The sequence below is a fragment of the Neltuma alba genome, unplaced genomic scaffold, assembly GCF_004799145.2.
Source record: "Neltuma alba isolate B1F8T4 unplaced genomic scaffold, ASM479914v2 tig00013460_pilon, whole genome shotgun sequence".
In the NCBI taxonomy this organism is placed as follows: Eukaryota; Viridiplantae; Streptophyta; class Magnoliopsida; order Fabales; family Fabaceae; genus Neltuma; species Neltuma alba.
The window spans coordinates 1-9,034 of NW_021637696.1; the positions used below are offsets into that span (position 1 = coordinate 1).

Genomic DNA, 9,034 nt, shown 5'->3' on the forward strand with positions numbered 1-9,034 from the left:
AACGAATGATTCTCCTCACAATATTTTTTTTTTTTGTAAGTTTTAATCTAAAATGTATATAGGAAATATCAAGTCCTTGATCTACTTATCGCTGCCATATTAATTTGATCCTCCACCCCACGTGACCTGATAGTTGTAAGATTTTTTTTTTTTAATAGGCGCAGGGATCCTTCTATTTATTGTTAGTATTATTTTTTTTTTAATTTTTTTCCAAATATACTGTCTTCAATCCTAAATGTAAGACTATATTAATTTATTTTATCTTTTAAATTTATAATTTTTTTAGACTATCTTTATTGATTGCACATGTAAATTTTTTTTTTATTAATAGGGGTAGTTTTCATTTAAATTATCTTTAATATATCTATAAATTAGTTATTTACCACCTACCTTTGGAAAAATATAGGAGGAATACTTTATATACACACACAAGACACACTTTTGTAAAGGTAAGAAATGTAGATTAGAAGCTGCAGATGAGAATTTGAAGCATAAATGCAGGGGATGGTAGAAATAAAGAAGCATGATTGATGAGCAATGTTTAAAAGCCTCTTTCTCAAAATTCCACATTCATGGCTCCTTGCAATGCCCACTGTCCACTCCCAAAGCGGCGGCCATTTTTCTTTTCTCCTTTCAACTCTGAACCACTAGTTTGGTTTCTCTCTCTCTTCCCATTAATTGTGGTTCCACAAGTCAACCACACTCTCCACTATATATACCATGCCCTTCAAGAGCATTCTCATTCCACAGAGACAAACAATTAGAAACCAAATCCTCCAAGCCATCTCTCTCTCTCTCTCTCTCTCTGTGGGTGTTGTGTGGTGTTTGGAGAGATGGATAATGAGGAGATTCCTTCAGCACCTACAACACCAGGGACTCCTGGTGGGCCTCTTTTTGGAGGTTTCAAGTCTGAGAGAAGTAATGGGAATGGCTATGTAAGGAAGAAATCACTTCTTAACAAATGTAAGTGTTTCAATGTTGAAGAATGGAATGTAGAAGAAGGAGCTTTGCCCACAGTCTCTTGTTCATTGCCACCCCCTCCTGTCCCTCTTGCAAGAAAGGTACATCAAAGCTAAACAAAAAAACAGAGAATTAAACAGAAAGTTGGCAAAGAAAAAAGATCAAACTTTTATGAGGAAATTTGTCATCTAACACAGACCCATTTTTCCTTCATGTGTTAATTTTGTTGGGTTGATTTCAAAAACAGAGAAAGATCAAGTTTTGATGAGAAAATTGTTAACCATCACTGGCCCTTGTAACAGGTAGGAGCTGAGTTCATAGGCACTCTGATTCTAATGTTTGCTGGGACAGCCGCTGCTATAGTGAACCAGAAGACACAGGGCGCCGAGACTCTTATCGGCTGCGCCGCCACCACTGGTCTCGCCGTCATGATAGTCATCCTCTCCACCGGCCACATCTCCGGCGCTCATCTCAACCCCGCCGTCACTATCTCCTTTGCTGCACTAAAGCACTTCCCATGGAAACATGTAATAATAATGACTTTGTGCTCTTAAATCTCTTCTCTTCTTCTTCTTCTTCTCTCTTACTTTCGACTCTTGAAAACTATTTACTCATACAAATCCAAGTATGATTCGTGAACGTATATATTTGCAGGTTCCAGTGTACATCGGAGCTCAAGTACTGGCGTCAATATGTGCAGCATTTGCACTGAAGGGGATATTTCATCCCTTCATGAATGGAGGAGTCACTGTTCCTTCTGCAGGATATGGCGAAGCCTTTGCTTTGGAGTTCATCATCAGTTTCAACCTCATGTTCGTCGTCACCGCCGTAGCCACCGACACAAGAGCCGTAAGTATAATTTTATATATATATATATAGAGAAGTTCCAGAATAGAAAGGAACATAGGTTGATTGATCCGATGAAGTAGACTTGTAATTGAATAATTAAAAGAAGGATTTATATAATAATAGTAATAAATATAGTATTATAATGGAAGTGGAGATTTGCTGATATAATCTGAGGAGGTTCATTGATTATTTGGAGATGATGGATGAATCCAGGTTGGAGAACTTGCGGGAATCGCAGTGGGAGCCACGGTCATGCTCAACATCCTTATCGCAGGGTATGTACCAAACATTAATCTAATTATTAGTCTAATTTATATAAGTATAACTTTATACTGTCTGACACAAACCACTGACTCAGATTTGAGTATCATCAAATAAATAAAAATAAATATAGGTACTTTTCTGTTCAAAAAAAGAAGAAGGTAGTTTTCTTTTCTTAACGTGATTTCTTTCATATAACAAAATCCAAATCCCATGACTCAATAATATCAAACCGATAGGTTTGACAGCATAAATCTGTTTATATACAAAACAGTTTCTCCATCTTTCTTCAAGTGTCTATGCTAGTATGGGGGAACAAAATTCATAAAGCATTATTTTGGCATGATATTAAAACCTAACTTAGGTTATCCGGTTAGACTAATGAATCGACAAACCAATTTCTAGCCGGCCCAATTGAAAATTTTGAACAAGTTAGGCCAGCAAGTCTAGAATAACATCATTTTGAATTTCCTGAAAAAATAACAGTTTGTCAAATTTGTACTTTAATAACTATGTTTTGTTAGGTTATGTGATTTATACATGAATATTTCATTTATTTATGAATAAATATCTTTTCATTCGAATATTATTCTTTTTGGGATTGCATATGCTTTTTTTTAATATATATTTGAGTTGAATTATATTATTTTAATTATGAACCATCTAATCCCAATCCTGATTTGAACTATTGGCCCTCAAACCGCTGTTTTTACCAGTTTAACGGTGGTTGTACAAAAACAAAGCATAATAATAGTAGTAATAAATTAATGGAGTGAATGGTGTACTTGTGGCGCATACAGGCCAGCAACAGGAGGGTCAATGAACCCAGTGAGAACACTAGGGCCAGCAATAGCAGCAAATAACTACAGAGCCATTTGGGTATATCTCATAGCTCCCATTCTTGGAGCTCTCAGTGGAGCAGGCACTTACACTCTGGTGAAGCTCACTGATGAACAAGAAGAAGAGGCCAAGGTCACAACTTCTGCCCCTGGCAGCTTCAGAAGATGACCATGTTCTCAACATCATGCATGCCACCCAATAATAAACAACTAAACAAGTGGGCATTGAGAATTTGTAATCCTTGGTTCCTGCCCATATAATATATACAATTTTAGTTGAGCAGGAATGTGTGTGAGGAGATAGATTCTTGTAATGTTTTAAGCCAAAAAAGAGTGGTGTGAGTGATACATGTCTATATACTGTATTGTCTTTTCTTTTTGTGATCAATGAATCAACCAATGAATGAAGCTAGATTTCATCTAGTTGGGGCATTCTTGTTTAGAGTCTGATTCCTAACATTATCTTACAAAATAACCAATTTGCTTACTGAATGATGAGCTGTGCTAATGAAAATTGGTCTAATTAGTAAGGATGCAATTCATATTAAGCTAATAAAAAGAAAGACCATTGTTGAAAGATTACCCTTGTACTACTTTGGTTTTACAAACTTTTTTTTTTTAATACTTTTTTGCCTGTCCCAATCATCAGTTATATATAAAATATAAAATCTATTGTAACATAATACTTTTTAAATTCAACAAAATACGAGAAAAAAATAATGCGTCTAGTTAAATATGCAATTGAAAAGATTAATTCCAACATGACATGAAATTAATATTTCTGTCAAATTTGGCTTCCCCATCCTTACAAAATGTGTGTACGTGGAATAAACAAACAAAATATTTCTCTTTTTTTCCTCTCTAAATTATAGAATATTTTTCTATTAGAAGTAATCTTATTTGAAATACTTTTAGGTATATTTATCCCTTCAGCAGTGCCATGCTTCGTTGTTCTTTTCTTTCATCCTTTTATTGGGCTATCTCCCTTGCCACTGGGTTCAGCCCAATGCCACTTATGGGCTAACAATATTATTAAATACAATAATTATAAAGAAATTATAAATATTATTGAGAGGATTGTATTAAAAAAAAAAAAAAAGTCAGAGGACTTCTTCACAGATCTTTGGGGCACGCCATTAATGGTGGCACTAGAGATTGGCGCGTGACTGCGTGGGTGTGTGCAACTCATTCCTATTACATTGTTTTTGGTTACTTTGATATGATTCTTCTTTGCATGGATTTGGGTTGAAAATAAAGAGTTCATGCTTAATTGACTCATTTTCGCTGAGCTTTAAATTCGATTTTTTGTTTGTTTACTTTATCTCAATATTTTAAGTAATATAATTGTTTGAGTTATTTCTTTATCGATGAGCAAACCCATAATTCCTTCATAAAGGATGCTTATTCATGTTTCTTTCTACCACTACCATTAAAAGGTACTATAGTGCAAAAATTGAGTTCCATGACTTCCATCACCTTTCAAAAAATAATCCAACCTCTTGTGCTTCTTATAAATATAATTCCCACAATTTTTAGAATATGACCTAGCTTAAAGAACTACGTGTTTAAGAGATGGTTTGGTTCTTGTCGTACTACCTCCGGTTTTTAATATAAAATTTAGTAATTGAATTACAAAATAAATCTTGCAGCAAGAACTAAAGGTAGTAGTATTATAGAATTTTTATTTATTTGCAATCTAGAGACAATTATGCATGGTAAGTTATGAGAGCCAACTCATAACTTCTTTTAATGAACCTAAACATTCTTATTGGCTTTTTCAGATCATATTGTATACATGCTTATAAGCAATTTTACATAAGTTGAGAAATTTTTTTTAAATATATTTATCTCGTACTTTATAAATTATTAAAAAATATTTTTATAAACTAATCAAACAAACCAAGCTTTCATTTTCAATATTTGACATGGTTTTTTTAAAAAAATAATTTAAAGGCATTTTAATAATTGTAATTCAGCTTTTGATTTTTAATTTTCATCATATTAGAGGACTTATCGCAACAGTCAAGATATTTAGATAAATAAGGGCTTTAATATATTGAGAGGGAAATTATTACTATAAATTTTAATTAATAAATATTAAACTAAAAGAAGAGCAGGTTTCAACAAAAAAAAAAATTATGCATCAGGATTATATAATTAAGACAAAATAAAAATATAGGGCGCATACTTTACTCTATACTACCTTCACATCCAATTCTAATTATAAGATTTTATTTATAAGCTATAAATGATATCTTATAATTAGGATAGAGATATTATTTTATTATAAATTATAAATAATAATATAATAGTACAATTCATACAAATAGCAAAAGTAAATTTGTTACCCACCAAAACAAATCTTTTCTTACCAAAGCCTTTATCATTATTAATTGGATCTCAAAATTGTGCATAGCCGTCTGTGAGGAGCAGGCGGCCTGTCATCCGTCGCTAAACGACTCCCTAATCGCATCACCCAGAAGAACACACAAAATTCCCAATTTCTTAGAGTAAGAAATTCCCATTGTTTGCTTTTTTATTTTGTTTTGCCCCAATCTTTGTCTATCCATGGAGGTGCCAAGTTCATGGGACGCCCTTCGCAAACAGGTTCAATCTCTCTACCTTTGAATTCTATATATATATATTTTTTGCTTCTTGCATTAGAGTTCGAGAAATGATTTCAATTTGTGCAATTCGGAGGCCCCAGATTCGCAATTTCCATTCTTAAGATTCTTTCATGTTGTCGGTGATTGAATTCGCGAGATCAGCTTGTAACCGACGACTCGGTCTGGTTTGTGGAATTATGATTTCCAATGGTGGAAAACTATTTCTGGGTGCTGAGGGAAGCTTCCATTGATGGATGGGACTTAGAAAGTCTTGTTCTTGCGGTAGATCGTGCTCAATTTTGTTGGGGCAATGCGTGTTATATAGGCAATAAGTTCTTTCTTTGGTTTATGTTCAGTTTTATTTCATAAGGAGTCAAATCACGAAGACTTGAAATGCGTCGGGCTATTTCGCTCCTAGATTCTGGTTCATGATTAGTTAACCATCGGTTTCCATCAGATTTAGGGCAGACAAATTAGAAGAAGGCCTAATTTCCTCAGGGAATTGATCCTTTTGATGATGATCCGGGCATAGCTTGAATAATTTAGATAGCCTATTAAGCTTCCTTGAAGCCGGTTGATTTTCCTATTTTAATCATCATAACACATTATTAATGCCAAGAACAAAAAGATTTGGGAATTTGACGTTGTCAACTATCTTAAAGTGTTCTTTCATTGATTTTGCAAGGGTAATTTGATGCGGTTATCTTGTTATGCATTTTTAAACAGATGATTGACGACAGAAATGTGCCTCTCTTTGATCTTTTGTAGGCGAGAAAACTTGAAGCTCAGTTGGATGAGCAAATGAATTCTTATCGTAAATTGGTTTCTGCTAAAGCTTCTTCAAAAGCTGATAATGCAGAGAGTGACATGGAGTCTTGGATTGAGCGGTTACTAAAACAACTCCAACAAGTGAACTCACAGATGCAAGCTTGGGTATCATCTGGTGGGTCAGAAATGGTTTCTCATACTTTGACAAGGCACCAAGAAATTCTTCAAGATCTCACCCAGGTAAGCTGCAGTGTTAGTTTATGTGCAGTTATCCTTGTATGGTGTTTGGAATTTCAATTGCTTCAGTGAAGTAGATTTGTAAACATGGGACACATGTATGATGCACCCTGCTGCAAAGGTTTCATTCTTGCAAGTGGAATGAATTGAAAAGGTAAATGTTATTAAATTTGTCACCACAGGGTAATAAACGATCAAAGTTTTGCCAAATGAATTTAGAATTGATTTTGTTTCCTACAATCAAAAGTACAGCATGCGGTGGTTATTTCATGCGAGAATCTTAATCTTGTGATCAAATCACTATTCAGCCCAATTAGTGTTCAGTGCTTAGTTTCCGATCTTTTACAGCCTCTGTCCTTTTTTTCCTGAGGGCAAGGGGGGTGATGATATCAGATAGATGAAATTGATTTTGTAACTCCTATTATTTATTACACTTATATCATGTACATAAAGTCTGTTCCATCTTTTCCTTCTTTGTATTTTGATATTTTGTGTTCATTTATATACCTTTGATTCATTTTTACAAGCATACGAAGATTTTTAACTAGGTATGGACCTGCTGTATACCAACCTGTTTTAGATATTTTCAAGTGCAGGAGTTTTATCGTCTACGATCTAGTCTCAGAGCTAAGCAGGAACATGCTTCACTCCTTGATGATTTTAAAGAGTTTGATCGGACAAGATTGGACTTAGAAGAGGGTGGAGGTTCTGCTGAGCAAGCACTACTAAGGGAGCATGCTTCTATCAGCAGAAGTACAGGACAGGTCTGTCATATGAAACTGTTACTTAGCTTTCCTGATGTTAAGAGCCATTGTCTTGTTTTTTAATCAGTTATTCTCAGTGGAATTATTAACCTTGTATGATGTGTGATTCTTCCCTTTTGGCCTTAGCATTGTATGTCTGTTTGTGTAGGAAATTGGCCTAGGGAGTCCTTAGGAAGTTGTTCCAGGGATTTAAAACAATTACACAAGCCACAGATTTTTCTTGCGAGATTGGGGATTTGTTGAGAACTAAGAGAAAATTTGTTTCATCCCCACTATGCACCGAAAAAAAAAAAAAAGGCAATCTGATTCTTTGTGTGGTCAGATATTGGAAAACTATATGAGAAGACATGGTATAGTAAGTCTTTTGTTGAAATTTCACTTGTTAGGAATGACGAGTGATCTTGCTGTATGTAGGAAATTTTTTTACCTATTTATAGTAACTATTTTTTCTTGTGAGGACTAAGGAGAAGGAGCTGCTTATAGGTATGTTTGCTGGTTTGACAAATAGGAAAATTCAGTCTTATGCAATACTGGCAGTGAAATTAAACTCTTTATCAATGCTGTGTGGTCTCTTCCCTCTTCAGTGACCAAAATGGAAAACTGAATGCCAATGTATCTTTAGTTTAAGGGGAAAACAATAATCTACTTTTTAAGATTTTTGTGGAGAATGAGCTAGTAACTTTAAAGTCAGTCATCTGGAAGAAATAGTAAGGCCCTTTCTTTGGTGTGCTAGTATGGATATTTAAAATGGTTTGCTGGGGCATATAAAAATGCTGCTCCGTAAACACTCATTTCTCCCCCTGATATTTCCGGTATCTTCAGCTTGTATTGTCTTGTTTTGAATTGTCCTGCTTATTCCTGTGCTTCAGATAGACAATGTTATTTCACAAGCACAAGCAACATTTGGTGCACTTGTCACCCAGCGTTCAACTTTTGGAGGAATCAATTCAAAGCTCAGTAATGTCAGCGGTCGCCTTCCAACGGTATGCCCCATGGCTATGTAGTCTTTTGTGTTTTAATCATTTTGAAATTTTCTGCTATGAAGCACAAATACTTAAGAACTAAGTTGTGATCCTTGTTAAATACCTTCTTAGGCATGACATGAAAGCTTTAGTCTTTTAGATTTTGTTGTGTCGCAGTTTGTGTCCATATCCGTGTTTTTTAGGCTGTTTAACGTGCCTGTCACACTGATGTTTCAGGTGAATAACATTCTGTCGGCGATAAAGCGAAAGAAGTCGATGGATACAATCATACTTTCCCTTGTTGCATCAGTATGCACATTTCTCATTTTAATCTACTGACTGGTTGACCAAATGAAAGTGTTGTTCTTTTGGTGGTTTCTTGTGTATGTTGTAACTGTTGGAAATTCACCTGATCGCTTGGGATTAATCGTTTGTATTATCTTTTTGCTCACATTTTTTTTTTTGTTAGTAGTGTTTTGTTGATCAACCCTGTAGCTGAAAGTGTAATGGTCTGTAGAGGTGGAAGGGTTACTCATGCCAAAAGATTAAAAAAGATATACAAATTTGTTAGTATTCTTTGAAATTTCTTGGTTCCCCTCAAGTCTTTCTTCATGTTTTCTTGGTGAATTAAATATATACCACTAGGTCAAGAGTTATATCTTGCTTAGAAAGTAAGAAACGCGTTGATTTTTCATTTCACAAAATTGAAGATATCTAATATCTTACAAGTATTTATACCAAGTAAAACTCTATGGTTAAAACATTAAAAAGTAATTCACTTTTTATGA

General features: G+C 34.5%; 2 protein-coding genes across 2 annotated transcripts; both read left to right on the plus strand.

Annotated features, from left to right (window-relative positions):
* Nucleotides 1-740: 740 nt before the first annotated feature.
* LOC114737543 (aquaporin NIP6-1) lies at nt 741-3,401 on the plus strand. The gene is made up of 5 exons (XM_028925492.1): nt 741-1,061; nt 1,263-1,487; nt 1,615-1,809; nt 2,023-2,084; nt 2,871-3,401. Exons 1-5 carry the CDS (start codon nt 834-836, stop codon nt 3,076-3,078), a joined length of 918 nt encoding a protein of 305 aa, XP_028781325.1. The 5' UTR covers nt 741-833; the 3' UTR covers nt 3,079-3,401.
* Nucleotides 3,402-5,336: 1,935 nt separating this feature from the next.
* On the plus strand, nt 5,337-8,585 carry LOC114737545 (Golgi SNAP receptor complex member 1-1-like). The gene is made up of 5 exons (XM_028925494.1): nt 5,337-5,516; nt 6,284-6,523; nt 7,117-7,284; nt 8,154-8,267; nt 8,484-8,585. The coding sequence occupies exons 1-5, from the start codon at nt 5,478-5,480 to the stop codon at nt 8,583-8,585; spliced, it is 663 nt and encodes a 220-aa protein (XP_028781327.1). The 5' UTR covers nt 5,337-5,477.
* The last annotated feature ends 449 nt before the right edge of the window (nt 8,586-9,034 follow it).